This window comes from Mytilus californianus, unplaced genomic scaffold (assembly GCF_021869535.1).
Source record: "Mytilus californianus isolate M0D057914Y unplaced genomic scaffold, xbMytCali1.0.p SCAF_1, whole genome shotgun sequence".
Classification (NCBI taxonomy): Eukaryota; Metazoa; Mollusca; class Bivalvia; order Mytilida; family Mytilidae; genus Mytilus; species Mytilus californianus.
Window position 1 is genome coordinate 76,996,137 of NW_026262581.1, and position 21,877 is coordinate 77,018,013.

General features: G+C 32.4%; 1 protein-coding gene across 1 annotated transcript in view; it reads left to right on the forward strand.

Annotated features, from left to right (window-relative positions):
* Positions 1-21,771, forward strand: part of LOC127724253 (uncharacterized) — a 75,264-nt gene extending 53,493 nt beyond the window's left edge. Inside the window, exons 17-28 of the mRNA XM_052231191.1 lie at positions 123-450; positions 890-1,127; positions 1,729-1,897; positions 2,150-2,372; positions 5,000-5,116; positions 6,234-6,415; positions 6,863-7,031; positions 13,141-13,179; positions 13,856-13,922; positions 14,747-14,799; positions 16,636-16,890; positions 18,623-21,771. Of these exons, the coding sequence (XP_052087151.1) occupies positions 123-450; positions 890-1,127; positions 1,729-1,897; positions 2,150-2,372; positions 5,000-5,116; positions 6,234-6,415; positions 6,863-7,031; positions 13,141-13,179; positions 13,856-13,922; positions 14,747-14,799; positions 16,636-16,890; positions 18,623-18,699 (1,917 nt within the window). The 3' untranslated portion in view covers positions 18,700-21,771. The remainder of the gene's footprint in view (positions 1-122; positions 451-889; positions 1,128-1,728; positions 1,898-2,149; positions 2,373-4,999; positions 5,117-6,233; positions 6,416-6,862; positions 7,032-13,140; positions 13,180-13,855; positions 13,923-14,746; positions 14,800-16,635; positions 16,891-18,622) is intronic.
* The last annotated feature ends 106 nt before the right edge of the window (positions 21,772-21,877 follow it).

Consider the following 21,877-nt stretch of genomic DNA (forward strand, 5'->3'; position numbering starts at 1 on the left):
TTTACTTCCTACATTCATTTTACATGAAAATGTACATTTTGACAAAGCAAATATTATAATGAAAGATCCTTTTTGAATGTTAATATAGACATATTTTTATTTATTCATATTTTATTCTCTAGCCAACATTGTTTAACAATGATACAATATTGATGGTAAACACAACATCGCCGACAACAATGACGGTAGGAGAAGTGGTAACATTTCCGTTAGTAATGAATATCCCGGCAATGTCAGTTTCCAATGTAATAGTAGATGTTAGTTTACCAATCAATGGCACAGCAGTTGCAATTGTTAAAGATATAAGGCTTATTTCTACTGGGAAGAATATAAAGTGCCTGTATGAAAATATAACGAAGAATGTTGTATTCCACCCCATTTACAACTCGTCATTAGATAATTGTCAAAATGACAAGGGATATATTGATTTTGGCATTGTAACAAATGCAGGTATGTACTTTCGACATAGATCGTCCTTCAGTTGCACGAGATCTCATCCTCTGCTTAACCACATGAAAAAATAATTAATATGTATTTCTTTTTTATTTTCTGTATCTGTGATAGGTTCTATTAATGAAAGCTGTTTTCTGTTAAGTGCAAGTACTGTTATTGTCAATTATTTATATATATTTGAATATTCATGATTACATAAAATGAAAAAATAATCTAGACATGATTTATTACTTTATGAAAATAACAATGTTTCAGCAAAAACATATTCATTTAAATGAACGCATACTTCAAATAAGAAAACAGTTATACCAATAAAAAGAGTATTAGTGGTAATCATGCATTATCCAACAACTTCACAATCATGTTTTCGAGATTTGTTAAACGGGGAAATTTTTATTACAATAGTAATGTTTTTACCCGTTTTTTACGTCTGTAGGTTTGTCATACAGAAGAGATGACGCAGAATCCAATGACAACGCTGTGAATGTCGAGATTGACATCATACTTAGTGACAATGAAATCACTGACAATGGAGCAGGATTCAAATTTAGTTTCGGTGCCAAACTTGGAAGCTATATTTTCATAGTTGATCATGACATTACCGTGACACGAACTGGGTCAGAATATCCAATTCTTAAAGTGGAGGCAGTAGTGAATGAAACGCTGTCAACTAGGTTTGTTACAAATGAAATAAGATGTTATTTCATCATCAATAATTGGTACAAAATTATTTCGTGTTAAATGTTATCATGATATCCTTTAGTACTTCTAATTGCATTAGAAAAACTGTTTTATAAAGGTCATATGTATCTATAATATATTAGCCTGAAATTAAATTCTATAAAATGATTTCAGTATTCCATGCATATCAAACCTTATCTGAAACAACTCGAAATAATGTAAAATATGACTTGCAATGCAAGTTTTCGACTGTTTGACTGGCGAGAATATGCTGCCTTCATGTTTATGTATGATTGATATACCTCCAATTGTCTGGTCACCTGATTGTATTTATACAACTGACGTTACGCCCACAAGTTCCTATTAAATTAAAACTTAGAATATTAAATACGTTGGATTAAAAAGAGAAAAGATACTCTCAAGACAAAAAGTTTAGGAATATCTAACACATATAATGTTTTGATCAGTTTTGCACTAAAATATTCGTGGATCACTATTATACTTACTATTAAATAATTTAGGATAAAAAACGTGAAGAATTGAATAGAATCTGTTCATATTTTTGTTCATATTTTTGTTCTTATTTTAATGTAGCACAAATGTTGTTGTGGAAGCCACCTTGCATCACGATGTCAACTCAACTGCGTTGGCTACTAATGCTAGTGTCTTGTTTTACATTCCTCCATATATGATACACACCAATGTGGTGGTCAATACATCGACATACTCATCAAGTTACGAAAATGGAGTAGTGATAATAGAGGTACGTTTTGTTCTATCAGTTTCTGAATACCAGAATCATATTCGAGAGATTTTGAAAAAAACAATTAATCACGAAATTAATATCAAATGTTTGAAAGTAAGTCACTATTAAAACATGTATTGATTTATTCTTTGATACTTGTAGAGGTTTTAAAATATATATTGGTATCAAAATGTATTTTGTATTGTTTTTTATTGTATCTTAAAATGTTCATATTTGTATATCATGTCTAAGTATTTTTCATCTTATTAGTTTGACAACGTGTTATTCTGTGACGTCATCAGTATAGGGCTAACATTAGCACCTAATACATCATTGACGGTACCTGAAGATGTGACGACTGATACGACTGTTGTATCATACCAAGCCGGTACATATATGTTTCCTAGAGTAGGAAGTTCGATTACAGTAGACGATTTCTTTACAACAGACATACAACAAGTCAACTTTACTATAAGTGTTATTAGATCTGATGGTATGTGCTACAAATAAACCTACAATAATCTATAAATATGTGTGTATTGGGGTAAATGTGTGCGTGCGTTAAAAGTACGTTTTCAATTAATTACTGATATTCGTCAATTATCTATGACTAATATGAGGCAGGTGTTACATGTGAAAGAAGAACAAGTTTGTAAGCTACAGCATAACTTATACTTTGTTTTCATAAATTATCATTAAAATCATATTACTAAGGAAATCATCTACTTTTTTTACTTTGTGCAATAACAATACAAAAATGATATACAATGAACAGAAGTATAAAGGTGAAACGCCATAGTCTTCAGGATTGAGGCCTGGACAATTAAATAACCAGGTTTAACGAATGTCTTGCATAATTTCTGTAGGATTTTTTTGTAAGTAATCTGAAATATTGAATCGCTCCCGATGTTGGTTATCCTAATTTTATTGATGGCGTCATTATCTATGTAAACAAAAGAACGCGATCTTCGTTGTCAATTTAAGGTTACGTTCTTAAGGATGTACACCTCTGAGGAGCCAAAAATTTCTAGAATTAAACTTTTTTTCTTAACCTGATTTTTGGGTTTATATGACTGTAAAAAAATGATTGATGAAAAAATCATATGGTAGTGCACTTCTTTTTTTGCTACGGCCCTTTGAAAGTACCCAATTTTGATGATTTTCCCATTTTTCGTAAATTTTTACCTATTTTTGGGCTATTATCGTGAAAAAATTCACAGTTCCACAATTAAACTTTTTTTCATACTTTCAATAAAGATGAAGTGGACCAATCTGAATAAATTTAACTTAAAAAACTATAGGTAGGTGTTAATATAAGAAAGTTTTATCATATTTTGATGCTTTTTTGTGTCAAATTAACCATGCTGTCAATTTTGTAAAGAAGTAGGTCCAGTAAGACCCCTTTTTGGCCCCAAAATATAGCAGTTTTACAAAATTGTTAAAATGTAAACTTTTAGCTATTTATTGGAAAGTAGAATACTTCTGCTACATAAATGTGGGCAGTTTTTGACAATACAAAGCATGTATATCGGGTACTAGCGTCATTAAGTCATGCTTAATTACTGAAATCTTCACAATTTGAACATTTGAGTTACATTTTAGACGATTTCAATCTTAAATGGAAGTGGCCGCATTTGTATTTATTCTTAATATTTAAATGCAAGTTGTATTTGATGATAATACATAACATATATAAAGGTTGAGAGTGAACACGGATGCGGCCACTTTTATTTTTGACAAAAACCATCTGAAAAGTGACATGTTATGGCATATTCGACAGATTTTTCATATTTAAGCTTGAATCTGAGCGTCTTTAATGATAAAATCAGTTCAAATCTGTCACATAAACTAATTGAATCGACTGAAGTAGACACTTAAGTGTTTAAAAAGTGACCAAAATCTTTCATCAGATGAACCTTAAATTTGAGGCCAAAATCGGCCCTTACCGGACCTACTCCTTTGTGATTTTCTCTGTTTTAAGAACAAAATGCATATTATTTTAACTTCTTTGTTATAAATGATTGAAAAAATACATATCTAAGAAATTTGTAAAGAAAAAATTGATATGGGATGTACATGTTTCTGGTAAAATCATTTCTTGTGCCCCTCACCCATTTTCTCAAAATTTTGGCTAAAAAGACTGACTTGATTGGTAATAAAATTTGAAAAATTGATTACTCAAAAACTACTCATTGTAAATACGCAATTTTTTCACAGAGTTAAGTTTGATTATACCATTTTTTAAATTCATTGATATTTTCCATTTGTATCACATGTTTTGGAAATAATTCCAGAACGAGATTTCAATGAGACTGTAACGTCAGAAGAATACATCCTTAATCAAATTCTAATTATTTTTACAAGAAATCTGTGAAGAAAACCCAATCGGCGTGCTTTTATCATTGTTTACAATCGAACATTTTCATTATTTATCATGTGAGTTTTTCCTGAAACCCATGTTTCATTTCGCTTGCTATCTTATAAAATTGTACGTGGAATCAGCATTAAAGATTCGTTTTAATGAAAACAATCAGAAGGAATTTACAATAGTTTACCTATACTTGTCGGTAATCAGATATCTAAAGAAATGCTGAAAATTGTATGTTCCTTAGTGATGTAATCAGATATAAAATTTCGGTAAATCGTATTCCTCTGTACGGTGCTTACGAAAAATCCCTAGTAAACGTAAAACCGGAACGGCTTTCTGTGCAAATGCGAAAGTCATAAAACTTAAATTGTCGGGTTGGGTTCAATAATATATTGATTTGTCTGTCTATTGATTTCGTACTGTTGTTTAGGACCTATGTTCACATATAATTTTTTTTTAGAAGAGAAGTAACAAAACAGAGACCACCTGTGTATAAAAAATAAACAAATTACAAAAAATATTCGATCACAAAGTGTGTGCATTTATGTACAAAATTTATTGAAATTTAGTTAAAATAAAATTACCCATCTGATTGATATTTTGTTCGGGGGGGGGGGGGGTCACTGTTATATGACACTATTTCGATCTCCAATATATGTCTATATTATTTTTTTTTTGGGAGGGGGGGGGGGGGGGTTCGTCCGTTATTGCTCAATTGTAAACCCCTTGTACGCTGTCCCTTTCTATTACAGTATGTGATGGCTCACTTGGAATGGAGGACGGAAGAATAGACGATTGTCAGATATTGTCATCGGTAGAAGATGATCCTGCCAGACCCTCTTTCCATGGCAGGGTAAATGGAACATCTGGTGAGTTCTGTGTTATGATAAATAATGGTATTCACATGATTCAAATTAAAAGTTTAGTTTAATTTGATTTTCTTTAGAAACTGTCTGGACAGAGAAAGATTGAAATCAGTCATTCTCCAATAATTGAGCATCTGTAATTTTTTTTCCTTAGCACGGTGGATGTGTGGTTAAGCAAGATTAACCACAGCTATGACGTCTGCCTATTCATTTGCCGTGGTTTCTTTTTTCTAGAATCAAATTATGTTCAATTGTTTCCTTTGTAGGATTTATTTCTTTCAGTATCAATTGCCTTATTTACTGATTTCTGTTCACAATGGAAATAGTTAAAAAAAACTAGAGCGAAGTCGTCGTTCTTGGCACACTGTAAATATAAAAATAGCTCGACAGAAATCGCCCAAACTTGGACAGATTCTTTTGCGCCTGCATACGGAGTATATATCTCCCAATAGATAGAATATTCCCGGGTTTGTGTTTCCTATCATGATTTCCTTGATAGAGGATTGCTGCTCACAAGGAAGCTACTAAGCCAAGAGTTCCAAATGGTGAAGTTGAAATCATCCCTTCATAAATTTTACGGACGCCATCACGAGTTGGTTGACCGTTATGGAATAACCGTTTCACAGATGATATCGGATATGTTCCTTATGTCGTAACTACAATACCCTTCCCTTTTCACGAATGTGACTTACCGAATTAGACTATTTACCGGATTTGTAATAACATAAGCAACACGACGGGTGCCACATGTGGAGCAGGATCTGCTTACCCTTCCGGAGCACCTGAGATCACCCCCAGTTTTTGGTGGGGTTCGTGTTGCTTAGTCTTTAGTTTTCTATGTTGTGTCATCTGTACTATTATTTGTCTGTCTTTTTATTTTTGGCCATGGCGTTGTCAGTTTGTTTTCGATCTATGAGTTTGACTGTCCCTCTGGTATCTTTCGTCCCTCTTTTACAGAACATAAAGTTGTGCACAAGCTGTTTAAATTATCGATCTAAATTTGTTTTCGTATTTTCGAAGTAAAAAGAACCGAACTATTTCTGCTTATATAATTTGGAGACGACACACGTAATCACAAGCCTTCCTGAGAGTAATTACACTTTTGTTGCTTTTTTCACAGCATGGAGTCCATTTAAAAGAGGGAAACTGTTCGACAACTTACGATTTTTTCAAGTATACTTTGGAAATAAAACAAAAGTTACAAAACTACTTGTGCAACATAAAAGTGGGTTCACACACTACCCTACTAAACTGACACTGACCTACAGTGATGATGGATACGCCTGGCAAAATGGAGAAATTGTGAGTATTAAATTAGGCCATCTTTGTCTGAGAATAGAAAAACATTAGAGTTTCGAATAATCCTCTTGTTATGGACGGTAAATTTAGAGAGAATGACCGTATTAATAATAATTCATGTCAACACATGAGTGCTGAATTTAGGCCTAGGGATACGTGTTTACCCGTACGCGTGGCATCAGAAAAGTGAAATATAAAAATACTTGTAGAGAGAATTGTTTTGCTTTTGTGAATAAAAAAATTTATTAAATAAGCTATATAGCGATTAAAAGTAAGCTAAATCCATATATTTGTATCCGTGAAAAAATGTGTTTCTTACAAACGATAAGATATATTAAAATTCAAGAAAGCCAACTCGTTTTGGTTTATTTATAAGTTACATTCATTTTTCTTTGACTCTAATAGTATATATTAAATTATTGTATCTGTATATAGTGATTTCTTTGTCAGGTGTCTATTGTCGTGCCATTTAGTGAGACAATAGTTTATCCAACACGTTTGGTAGACGCTCGATATATACGAATATACATAACTGAGGACAATTCAAATGGAGTCCCACCTGATTTAGCTGTTAAATTTGGTTTGTTTGGTTGTCACATAACTGCCGACGCTCCCACAGGTTTGTAAATTTATATTTACATATAATCCATTTCTTGTCAGAATGAAATTGATGTTTTTTCACAATTGAGATGATCGGATAAATACATACTGAGTGAGAAATAGTAACTTTGCCGTCAGTAACGAGAAGATTCGTCAAACCTGTAAGCCATAATTTATTCTAGCCTCAATGTCGTCCGTATTTCCCCGAGACAAGCTAACTTTTGACGGTTTCGTTGGTAAGAATGCTCACAATAATTATTTTATTGGCTTTCTTAACTATTTTCCTCGAATGTAAGTAACGAAGGAAAGTCCAGAAGCATGTATCATCTGTTCACAAATCGGTAACAGAATTTTTAATCACCAATGTACATCAAAATAAAAAAAAAACGCCGCAAAGATACCAGGCGTATAATTTAGTACGCCAGACGCGTGTTTCGTCTACAAAAGACCCGTCAGTCAAGCCAAATAAAAGACGAAGTTGAAGAGCATTAAATGCAAAACATGCCGAAAGGTTTTGCTAAATACAGCTAAAGTAGTCTATTCCTGGAATAGAAAATCCTTATTATTTCGAAAATTTTTTAATAAACTGTTAATTTTTAAAATGACAATATCAAGGATAATTCATAGCAAATGCGACTTGTTAGCGGAAATACATTTCCTATGACAAAACGAAAACAGGAATATCTGAAATATAAATAAAGAGTGTATATAATTCGGATTTTGATTTCCTTTACATTTTCCATAAATGACAGGATGTCGAACTTTTGTCATCATATGGTGATATTATGCAAGCATAGTTCTTTATTTGTCTGGCTACTTTCCCCTATAGTTTTCACGCTAGAACTTTTATATTAAACATGGTGTTAATGCTTATGTTTAGAGTGTGCGTGTTGTCAGAATTTGTAATCTCTTAAAATCTCCACTAATGACAGATCATTTATCATTGTCATGCTTAGTTGGAATTATGCATGCGGGATTCATGAAAGGTCTAGGTAACCCTTATAACAGATTTTTGCATCTAAAACTGTATATCACGTTAATTGCTTGTACATATACTAAGTGTGTGCATATTGTTAGAATTTTGACGATCTTTGAATGTTCCATTAATGACAGAATGTTGTACTCAGTCATTGCATGCCCCGTGATAAAAAGGCCAGTATGTTTACCACATTTCAATGAGTGCTTAAATCTTATATATCCCAGTGAAGCTAGATTAATGACACTACCGTAAGTTTCACAGATGGACGAGTTTAAACTAGAATCTATGACAAACGTGATTATTTCAACTTTCCAATTGTCAACTTCCTGTTTCTCAGCAGTAACATACCCCTGCTCCATCGTATTGCGTTTACATATCTCAGTTAATACGTTACGCTCGTGCAGGTTCATACTATATGGACTTCATTAACAGGAGATTGCTCCTTTCACTAAAGACTACTGCAACAGAGGTATGAGGAAAATTGACTGAAATCGACACTACACAAGTTTTAGGTTACCATCTCAAATGGGATGGCCTATACGATGTGTCTGTGTCTCTACTCACTAGCGACATGTTTCGCGTTCTTAGATCTTTAGATATCAGTATATAGTCGTCTGATCCGTAATTTTACCGATTGTGTCCCTTTTAACTGAGTGTAAATTCGCATGGCTGTCGATGAATGCAAAGCAGGAGACGCTTGCCTGTCGACGCACCCGATCTCGCTCCTTTTGTAGTTCATCCAATTTCCTCAGTTTCTGTTTGCTTCACTGAATTGTCTCTTCCTAATCGTTTTACGAGATGTGAACATCGGTAAAATACTGTTGCCTTAATTTGCCTTACATACACCTAGAACAAGTATCTCTGAATATTGTTCTTATAATATACGTTAGTATTATTAACATTCACATTTATTACCACCTGTTAACTTTGCAAAATTTGACTTCATATATGCATTTTGAAAGGAGCAACAACAAAGAATTGTCATACATTATGTAAAAAATAAAAACTATGTCGAGGGCATCAAATGGGTTTTACAGACACAACCTTTTCAACCTGCACTACAATATGAGTTTTGCTACTAATTGATATCAAATGATAGGAATCAACAGGGTGGACTCGTACCCTTTGCATTTTGAAGTGGGTGGTATAAAGTGATGGGGACTTTGGTCGTTCGTCCTTCTGTTCCACTATTGTTTTCAAAAATTCTACTAAACAACTTCACAGAATGATGTGAAATATTCACACTATTTTACTGACGTACTTCCTATTTCATTTCATCGTCTGCATGATTGTTGGGGTTAACGTTGGCATTACATGGACTTTGTCATTGTCATATTCACACATTTCAGGTCATAGTTGTGTCCTCTTTTTCTTCCAAACTCCTTATTAGAATTCAATGACACTTTTCTCGATATTCCAGAGCTTACGTTTCCTATTATGATTTCTATGTTAGAATGGTGTTGAATTCTCAGAAGCTTTTGAAGCAAGATTTCCTCGAGGTAAATTTGAAGTAATTCCTCTGAAATTTTAACAGATGCCACCTTGACGGATATGGAACATCTGTGTCACAAACGACCACGCTTATGTTCCATTTGTCGTAGCTACCATCCCGTCCTATATTCGTCGATTATGAGGAATGTGTCATATTACTGAACTTTTATTTGTCATGAGCATTACGACTAGTGCTACTAGTGCAGCAGGATATGATAACCAATCCGGAGTGCATGGAATCACACCTTTTGTTGATATGTGTTGCTTAGCTTTTATTTCTCTATGCAGTGTTTTGTTATCTGTTTTTTACGGGGATGACGGGGAGAGGTATTGTTTTTAAAGTCTCCAAAACAAAGTTTGGAACTTATTGGTTTTACTCAGTTCTTATCATTATTAGTATTATTATTATTATTCCTTCTTCTTGTTCTTCTTCTGTCGCTCCGAATTTGAAGTTGTCCGCAGAAGTTCTCCAAAACCGCTGATCAGATTTACTTAGGGTTTCATAATATGCTAAAGTAAAATTATAGTGGTGCTATCAGTGACCCTGACCTTTGACCTTGAACATGTTTTCAATTTATGCGGACTTTGTTTGGAAGACTTCGTAACAGCATCCTATTGCAATCATTTCTTGTTTTCTTTGTAATTTCATAATCCACTTGGTTTCTTCTGCCTTTTTGTCCCCCGCGAATCGCGTTGCGGGGGACATGGAAATACCGGGCGTCCGTCCGTCCGTGTGTCCGACCGTGTGTCCGTCCGTCCGTGCGGTCTTGTTAGCGCTCTCACAGGTACAATTCTTGCCAGATTTTTGTAAAACTTATACTATAGGTTATTATCAGCAATATCTCGGACAAGTTCTTTAATGGTGGCCGATCGACTTTTTTTTAAAGAGTTATGCCCCTTGGAAATATTAAATTTATGCAAAATGGCTTCGTTATCGCTCTCACGGGTACAATTCTTGCCAGATTTTTATAAAACTTATACTATAGGTTAATATCAGCAAAATCTCGGAAAATTTTATAATGGTGGCCGATCGACTTTTTTTTAAAGAGTTATGCCCCTTGGAAATATTATATTTATGGAAAATAGCCTCGTTATCGCTGTCCCGGGTACAATTCTTGCCAGATTTTTATAAAACTTATACTATAGGTTAATATTAGCAATATCTCGCACAAGTTTTGAAATGGTGGCCGATCGACTTTTTTTTAAAGAGTTATGCCCCTTGAAAATATAGATTTTTAGGAAAATGGCCTCGTTATCGCTCTCACGGGTACAATTCTTTCTAGATTTTTATAAAACTTATACGATAGGTTAATATCAGCAAAATCTCGAACAAGATCTATAATGGTGGACGATCGACTTTTTTTTTTAAAGAGTTATGCCCTTGGAAATATAAAATATGTGCAACGCGGGGAACATTGGAACTCTGTTATTTTATTTCTCTTTAAGTCACCACCATACAAAGCTATTATGCATCTATGTTTTTGTTCAGTAGTATTTTTGGGATTTCGCTTAGGAAATCGTGGACTTTCTTTTCTTTATTTTTGGGTTTGCGATTTTGTGTCCGCATCTTTTCCTTAACCCATCATTAGAATTTATTGAAGTTTTCTCGGAATCTTAACGCTGAAATGACATTGTGCACCTCTTTATTTATTAATTGACTAATGTCGGATGGCGTATAATTTTGTGAGCTTTACCCGGAGTACCGGTTGTTTAACTTATATAGAACACAAAGGTTGAAAGAATGAATTTATATTTTATTTCATAAAACCACTGTTTTGTGAAATTTGAATCTGTTTTTGCAATTTTTCTTTTGATAATAAAAGTTATAATTATAATAAACCTCAACCATGACGCATCTAATGTTCAGTTCATACAGTACCATTGATATTTGTTTTTTCGAGTAGTGCTGTTTATTTCTATCCAAATCAATATTGATCTATTCTTCAATTATATTTCTGGAAATTAATGAGAAATACTGTATAATAATAATTGATGCTTTTTTGGATTTGTTGGCTACATTTATGAATTTTAATAGGTCTGAAATACGTCACTATCGGTTCAGTGGGATACTAAATGAATGAAATTAATATTCTAAAGTCATTTATATTTATCATTAAATCTATTTTTTGAAACAAATAATGTGTTTTATTTTAACATTTGAGTAAAATATTACTTTTTATTTTATATCTGTATTCAAACGGAAATTGATAAAATTGTTTATGTCTAATGGTAAATAACCACAGATGAAATATCAAACCAAATTAATGCTTTTAAATAAGAACATATATTCCATGTTATTTAAGTTTTGAAATAATATGCTTTCTGCATTAACAAAAGAAACGATAATATCTATCGATCCGGCATTGAAATTTCGTGTAAACAAATGATGATTATAGCAATAAAGACGTAAATTATAATATGTTAGTTGCAGTGAATGTATACAAGTTTTAGTTGTTAGCTCATGATTTGCAATTGACTGTTTTGTTTACAAATATTGAATATTATTTGTCAAATGAATTTTGAAAGCTGTGAACCTCCATGTTGAATTCCTCGGTCCATATTGTTTCACTCTAAGCTGTCTACTGATGCTAACATTAATGTATCTATAAATATAAACCCTTTAAGCATGTAACTACAATACAGTCAAGCTACTTTTCACCTTTCATCGTGTCGCTTGACACCAAAACTGTAGCGACACAAAGGGATTGTTTAATGTCGGCCCGGTCACGCTTAGTTAATTCGCATCTGAAAATGGATAATCATAATTCGAACAAGATTGATGAAGGATATATATAATATTTTAACTTCTAACGGATATGAAGTTGTGCACCTGCCATTTTAATTGTTAAACTGGATGATTTTTGGGTCTTCCGATACAAATACAAGGACTTTGACATTTTTGTCTATATCATTTTGAGATGGCAAAAATCAAGCATTGTTTTATGTTATACCACTATTCCTACATTGAAACACTCATTAAAAGGTTTAACTCCACTAAATCATGGGTTGTTTGGAAGCAAGAAGTCAATTGTTACAGTTATTTTTCAGTTTATGTACTAGTAATTTTCTCCGATTGAATTGTCGCGATCTTATGTCTTCCTTTAAATGTTCAAATTCCCATTTTGATTACCAGATATGTTTTTATTTCATACCTTATTGGGCGAATGTCCGTTCATTAATTTGGATATTATTATAAATCTATAAATTTAACTTATTCGTTTTTCTTTAGTTATATTTAAATGCCAATGTTTATATACGAGTATTACTATTACATAGCACTTTACTAAAAGCGTCTCTGGGACATTAATTTATATTTAAGGATTCCATCTGAGAATAAATGCGTTAAAAGAAGGATACATATAAAATTCAGGGTAGGTGGTAACTTTAGTAATCACTATGTCTGTCCAACAGTCAGCACCTTTATGTCATACCCTAAGTCATGATTGCCTAACTGATTTCCATGATTGTCATGCTCATTGTTTATACCTACAAAAGAAATAGAATTTTCAATTTTGGTATCGTTTACTTAGTCAGAGTTACTGATAACAAACGTTGAAAATAGTCTTTAAAACGTTTCATGGAAAGCTACATTGTAAGTTTCTGCTTTACTAGTATTTCACAAATAGTCAATATGAAATTGTGATTTGCATTCTTTCAGATATATGTTCTGTGGCTCCAAAACGAAGCCATCCTACAGGTAAATATTATGAAGACAACATATCTTTTTTTATACTTTTATTGGTTATAAATATGTTACTTTATATATACAGTTTGTACAAGAAAATATAACTAAAACAGAAGCTGTATGTACGCCTGAGAGTTGTAGATTCCATGAACTATACACTAAGTAGTTGCAAAAACACGCATTACATATGTTTCAGATGACTATGGATATGTTTCAATTGTCGTAACCATAATGCCGTCCTCTTTTCCTCGATTGTGACACCACGGAATGAGAACTATCACCGTCTTTGAACTTCATGAATTAATTCATGGTGTCAAAATTTACGAAAATTGATACCCCTAAAGCGTTATTGCTTTGTTTCCACTAGTATCAATTATTTGTTACTTTGCATCACACAAAAATATGCAAAAGGAGCTATTGATAAAATGTTAGTTTTATAATTTCAAACAGAAATGACATAAATAATTTTGTCTTATGATTAGATTTTTTTTTTTATTGCAGTAAGATGAGAAAAATTAATGAAAGCATCTCATTTCATTAATCAGTGAATAAACATCACAAAAACCCTAATAAGTGATATGATTATGTATGATATTTATTCAATGACCGAGTTAAAAATTACTTGTATTTCTGTGCATACGTATATTGTTTTAACAGTACCATCAGTAAAGTATTTTCCATATTGCAGATTTTTATGAAAGAAGCTTTGGTGTAGGAAATGGCAAAGTCATTGTATGTGATGTTAATCCGAAAGTGTAAGTACCCAAATATTCCCTCGTTATCATTATGAAAGTGAGATAAAATGCAATAAGCAGAATTTCTTCTTCTAAACGTTGAAGATTAATTGATTATTTTAGTTATTTCAATAAGAGAAAAAAAAGGGTATATGTACCCAATACAGCATCTCAACGAAACATTTTCTCAAAAGTAATTGTCAATTGTATGTCGCATGATAGTTCTAAAAAATGTAGATTTTTGTTCTATAAACACTCTCTTTTTTAATAGTGGGAGATGCATGAGGTGATTGCTTTCATGGTATTTAACCACATATTTGCAGAGATTGTTCATAAATATATTATTTTATAATCCTTTGATAGCAGTTAGATCTTATTGTTTTTTTGGATTTTTATTGAATCTTTTGGTTGTTATACCTTATCGGACCAACCGAGTCTCCAACTCTTGAGCTTTTCTTTCAGTCGTTCAACGAATAATCTACCCGGAGGAGCTTTTTGTTAAGTGATGCACTTCTGTAGGAATACGACATAATGCGAACATAATCACAGTGAGCAATAGAGTAGTTGGTGAGAATTTTGTAGAAGAGAGGCGAAAGATACCAAAGGGAATTTCAAACTCATTAGCCGAAAATAAACTGACAACGCCATGGCAAAAAATGAAAAAGACAAACAACAGTATACAAAAACAAAACATAGAAAACAAAAGACAGAGCAATACGAACCCCACCAAAAACCGGGGGTGATCTCATGTGTTTACCGGAAGGCACCCGTCGTGTTCATTCGATAAACCAACAGATTACAGAGTTGTAGAAATGAACATTAAAACTATAACTCCTAAATTTCAGGAAGGATTCTCTGTCAATGTGCCATTCCTCTACAACGGGATCAGAATGGACACGTAAGTTTATACCTCGACGAATAAAAAATTATAAGAAATTAAGGTGTTTTTTCGATTTAATGGTTTCAACCTTTATATCTGTTAGCTTCAATAAATTTGACTCATGAAGTCTCAATTCTTAAATCATATTATATTGCAAAACAAACATTGTAGCGACATAAACATGCAGTTTCAATAGTTCTCATGTCAGTAAGGCTTTGTGCTGATTAAGGGATGAAAAATGTATGTCTAAATATTGTATCTATTGCTGTTGAAGCTCTAGTATTTAGAATATAAGACGGAAGATGAACAACAACTTATTGAGATACCGTTGACTTTCATTCAAAATTGTTTGATACATTTGTAACTTTAATCAAGAACTACTGGTATAGCTTTTATATAAAAAAATCATTCCGGTATATAATCTTTTTCCTCCAGCCAGTAGCTTGTTCCAATTTTGCAAGAGAGAATAGTGATGTAGTACAGTAATTTTGATAAATGATTATTCGATACCTCAAAATGTTTACAAAATCTTTGTTTCAAAAAGAGAGGCGGAAGATACCAAACGTATATTAAAACACATAAGTCGAAGACATTGCAAAAAAAACCAAAAGACAAACAACAGTCTACAAAACACAAATTAGAAAATCGGGGGTAATCCTAGGTTATCCGGAAGAGTGAGAAGATCCTGATCTCCTTGTTACACCCGTCATGTTGTTTATGTAAGTGCACATTTTGGGAAAAAAATCTAATTCGGTGATGTCACATACATAAATAAGGGCGGAAATAGGAAGGATTGCTAACACATACACAAATAAGGGCGAAAATAGGAAGGGATTGCTAACACATACACAAATAAGGGCGGAAACAATCGAAAAAAATAGGAAGGGAATGCTTACACATACACAAATAAGGGCGGAAACAATCGAAGAAAATAGGAAGGGATTGCTAACACATACACAAATAAGGGCGGAAACAATCGAAGAAAATAGGAAGGGATTGCTAACACATACACAAATAAGGGCGGAAACAATCGAAGAAAATAGGAAGGACTGCTAACACATACACAAATAAGGGCGGAAATAGGAAAGGATTGCTAACAAATACACAAATAAGGACGGGAAATAGCAGGAATTTCTAACACATACACAAATAAGGGCGGAAACAATCGAAGAATATAGGAAGGGATTGCTAACACATACACAAATAATGGTGGAAACAATCGAAGAAAATTAGGAAAGGATTGCTAACACATACACAAATAAGGGTGGAAACAATCGAAGAAAATAGGAAGGGATTGCTAACACATACACAAATAAGGGCGGACACAATCGAAGATAATAGGACGGGATTTTTAACACATACACAAATAAGGGCGGAAATAGGAAGGGATTGCTAACACATATACAACTATATACACAAATAAGGGTGGAAACAATCGAAGAAAATAGGAAGGGATTGCTAATACATACACAAATAAGGGCGGAAACAATCGAAAAAACATACAACTTCAAACGAAGTGAGACAGATGAGTTGACATGTCCTGCAATTACCTGTCGTGTTACTCAACGTCATATTTATTATCCAGCAGTAATCCAATTTTTGTTAAAGTTATAGCCGTAATGATATCGGTTTGGTGATACTAAATATATGAAATGTTTTTCATATTGTAAATATATTTTGGTAAACACTTGAATGCTTAACCAATTCATAAATGCGTTCATAATATTTGTAATGAGGAAAGCGCTTCGAGCGGGTTTATTCACATTTAACCGAAAAAGGACTAATGAGTAATATTTCTAAATAAACGGTGTATCTACGAATTAACAGTTTGATCAATTGTGCATATTATTTCAGGATTAAGCAGCATACTTGCAAGTGTAATTGGATATGATTCGGAAGACAATAAATGGTTTGGTTATGGTATTGATAAATCAACAACTCTAATGAGTGTTGATGGTGGTCAAACATGGCAATCTGCATCACGTGAAACATATTTAACCTCTAGAGACAAAACATCATTCCAGTTTACTAAACGTGTGCCATGGCTAACTACAAATTTAGATAATCCGTCAGCACCTCATTCCGATTATCAAATTTCTGGTTGGGGAGGTGAGTATAGTAATTTGATACCCTAGGGGTGCTACCTTAATTTAATCTGAACTACTAGAATACATGGAGTATAACTTTAATAAGATTAACTCTTATGAAAACAAAAATGAAATATGAAAGTGACATCACCGAACATCAGCATGCAATTAAACATAACTGTTGTTTTGAATGCCTCGAAGAACCAATAAGTTGTAATGTGTCAAACAAAACGGTTAAATCAAGAAAATCTTCAATCAAAAACAAAATCTACGGTTCAAGTAGTTGATCATAAACTCGTATTCCAGAAAAGTGTTCAAAACACGATTTTTTTTTTACTTGCTTTTAACTAGCTTTTAGTAACTGCTAGTACTCTCAGATCTATACTTTGTGTCATTTTTTTTGCCAAGTCCGGTCTGTGTTTGTGTTAGATGTTTTTTTCTGCTTTGTATCGATCTAATGAGTTAAGCTATTTTCAACTGATATTTACATTATGTTATTATGTTGTGCTTTAACACTACTGTCCCAGTTTAGTGGAGGGTTGTGCGCCCACAAACATGATTAACCCCGCCACATTCTTTATGTGTCTGACCCAAAATAGGAGCCAGCAGTTCAGTGATTGTCATTGGTTCATGTCTGTCATATTTGTTTTTCGTAAATTGTTTTGTTATAAATCAGGTTGTTAATTTTTTCAATTGAATTGCTTCATATTTGTCATGTCGGGGTCTATTATAGCTTACTATACGGTATGTGTTGTTCTCATTGTTGAAGGCCGTACGGTTGCCTATAATTGCTTAATTACATCCACTTCATTTGAACTTTGGTGAATGGCTGTCTCATTGGCAATCATACCAAATCTTATTTTTATAATGTGTGTGTATGCTAAATAAACTCTCGCATAGATACCAGGATTAAAATGTTGTACACCAGACGCGCGTTTCGGCTACAAAGGCTCATCAGTAACGTTCGAATAAAAAACATGTTAAAAAGGCCTAATAAAGTACGAAGTTACTTTGATGTATTTTTGTATGATAAGAGTATACCCGATGATAATGCAAAATGGAGGGATAAATGATAGCGTATCAGTATATGTTTTATTTAATACTGACATGCATATTCTAGAACATAAGCGAAACCTTCATGAATTCCATTATAGTTTTGGTTGAGCATCTTAGATTATAAACTATATGTAATGTATTGCGTTTCAAATGACTCAAGCATAGCAAACATTAGAATGTTTTAGCTGTTTTGTGTAGGTATTTCCTTTGAATCTCAACAACTTTTTATAAATTTGGATTTTCAAACTTTGGTGTTAAGCGATACGACACCATCATTGTTTTATTTAACTGAAACACGTGTCCATTTATATTGCTTCTGACTATTGGTCTCTATCGAAGATGTTTCCGATTACTCCAAAAGGACTTGTCATGCCAATTTAAACCAGTAACATACGATTGAACAACAGTTAGAAGTAAATAATGTGTTCTAGTTCTAAAAAATGTTTTTCCTTTGGAATGAAATGATTGCTGTACAATTTTCTTACTGAATAATCATTGAATTAACAAATCCATGAAATACAACAATAACATTCTGGCAATTTTGCTTATGCTTAACAATAGCTTTATAAGTACATACAGAGATTATGCGTAATAAATTGGTATACCACATACATCCCTTCTTCACCATTTTACAATTGGCCTTAAATCTTGAATTCTAGTACAAATACAAATTGCAAAGGTAACAATTTCAATTTCAGCCACATATAATGGTATGATGCAAGGCTCTCTTGGTGTATGGACAGCCAAACTTGAATGGGAGCAATGTTGTGTGTAGATAACTAGAATCAACTTATATCAATTCAGGAAGCAATTTTTCGTTTGAAAAATAACGATACTGCTGAAATTTTACAAGAAATGTATAATTTCCTTGTATGGCGAAATCCCCCGTACATGATGTCGTTTCGGGCATTTAAAAAATTATATAATAGGATATATGCATGGATATGGCAGCTGGTAGTTTTATAGTAATATGCATGACCTTAATTGCTATTATTGTAATTATTGCAACGCATAGTAGTATAAAGCGGGGCGATTCAAAAATGAAAACGAGATAAAATACTTTTAAGATAACATCAACCCATTGTTGATGACAGATTTAAATATAAAAGGAAATCTCATTTATTGTTAGTTTGTTAATAGATTTGATTAAACTGATCACTACATATATATCATCAATATCATTTAACAGATTTTTGTAAAATTAAGTACCTTGTCATTGATTTATTACATGTAACCCCAATATATCTCTATGCCCAATTTCGTGAAAATTTATTTCCTATCAGAAGGAGATGATATATTCTCCAATGATACCCTATACTATCACCAATAAAATATTTATGACAAATTCTTACAATAAATAGTACAGTACTCTTACAACGATTCATTTTAATGAATCAGCATTTGTTATGATTTTCATTTTTCTTTCTTTTTTAAATTCTTGAAACGTTAGTTTAAATCGTTTGTAGATCGCGAATTTACAATTTATATTCCCATAGAGGATCTGATTAATTCAGTTGATAAAATGGTAAATATCTTTAAATAATGAAGTTTTTTCTCTCGCCTGTATATATGCATGTTTTCTCTCTCCTGTATATTGTAATTTTTTTCTTTCTCCTGCCTATTGCCATGTTTATTTCCGGTATCTTGTTTTTAATTAGTATTCAAAATAAGTAGATACAGCTGCCAGGTTGCTAATAATATACACGGACAACTAAAGTTTGATAGGAATGAATTTTTTTTTGGAAAACAGGCAAAATTAAATTGAAAAGTTTAGATATCAAAATATATGTTCAGGTAGAATATGTTTATTTATTAATTTACTAGATTTTTGATAAGATTATTAAATTTTTATTATTTAAATTATAAAGACCATGGATGTGAGTAAATATTAAACGATATTTTAAATGGTAGACCATCAGTCCCCGGGTTTATCATCAGCTCAGTGGTCAGTACTTCGGTACTGACATGATTTATCACAAACCTTTCTAAAATTGCCCATTTATAAATTAGAAAAAAAACATAAGGTTTCAACTCTCTCAGCCAGAGTTGACCATAGATGGATTTGGCTAATTTTTTATGTTATTTTTGGTCATATAACTCTTCAGCTGTTTCGATTCTTATAAATTCTTAGCTTTTAAGTATTCGGCTTTGGGCGTTCCGGATGAAGGTAAATCCAGAAAAGAGATTCGGACGCATGAAGTTTATAAAATTTTGTGTTCGTATTTTTTAAAACTTATCGGTCAGTCAATAGCATTTTGAGGGTGATACCGATATTATAATCTGGACTGTGTTGCACAAACGTCCATTCACGTTGAACGTCGCTCAAATTTTAAGTGTTAATTAAATCTGTTGCATTTTTTAAAGATTTGATTAACACTTTTGAATTCATAGATTATAGAAATGAAATACAACAACATCATATGCTTCTGTTTTGCATCCAAATTCAATAGAATTTTGCCATTAAATTTCCTTAAAGTTAATTTATTTATTCATAAAAAATCGCCTAAAATAGAAATTCTTAAATGAACAATTTAAAAAAAGTATGTTGAACCAATTCTAATATATTTAAGAGAAATATTAATATTCTAGTCAAACTTACACATATAAACTACAATAGACACATGGATCTTCAAGATAAAAAACATACAAACGAGACTAGTCGAATAAAATTATGAAATACAACCTCGTAATATTTTAAGTTATTTGTAAACACTTCAAACATAATAGTATCATTATTCGAAACGGTATTTGATGCGATAATCAAAGTCAAACGTCGTCAAATTGTTTTATGTTACGATTAGATTAAATTAACCGAGCTCGATATTAATACCCGTTTTGACTAAAAAGTCCTTATTAATATCTGCTTCGTGGGAATATAAGTTCTTCTCAAATATCAAATATCAATTATTATTTTTATTTTATCATTCTAATGCAAACGTTTTAATAATTTGCATAGGCCTATGTGTAGAAATGAATGAGCTTTTTTTTTTTTACCTTTGATAAATATTTGCTTTGAAAGAAAACAGTCATTGTTCAAAGAATTTGTTATACATGAAAATTATGCAACTGTACACTAAAAATATCTTTGAAATATTACAAATATCGCGGCACATTATTCTGCATTTACTTTCCAAGCCAAAGTGTCACAATGCATTGTGAAATGTTGTTTTCCATGTGAATGGCCGTTTTAAATAATTCACGACATTTCGTCAATTGATTACGGTTTTATATGCCATCCTTTTGTAATTATATGTTTGAAAATATTAAATCAAAAAATGAGAATGAGAAATCGCCCCACTTGTTAAACAGTCGTTATAACAAAGATTTCAAAAGGGCAAAATGAACCCCACTTAAAAAAAAAACGACGGTGATCTCATGTGCTCTGGAATGGTGAGCAGATCCACATGTTTTACCGTTCATTTTGTTCATATTTAGTACAAATTAGACGATAAAGTGTCATTCAGCGATGTCAGTCTAGGAAAAGAGGACGAGGTTATGGTTACGACAATTAGAACATATCCGTGGTCATCTCGGAAAGACATTTCATAACGGTCAACCAACTCGTGACGGCGTTTGTAAAACTTTCGAATGGGTGACTCCAACTTTAAAAAAAATTATTTTAGTCCGCGTCTAAAAAATTCAGTTTAGGGCTAAAAAGTCAAAAATAATTTTGATCATTTATATCTATCATGTAACATTTTCGTTTAAATCATGAACCTTTCTGTGTGAAATCTTGTTTTTATTTAAATAGCTAAAGCCTGTGATGTAAATATTACAATTTGGAACCAGAACCATTACAATATTACTGTTAAAAGCATTTGTTGAATAAAAAGAATTTGCTGTTTTATCTCATTATTTACCTATACACCGTGTATTTTGGCCAAATATAGTTTGATTTTGTGAAATGATTTAACATTTCTACGCAGTTTGACCCTTGTTGACTTCAGTATGCT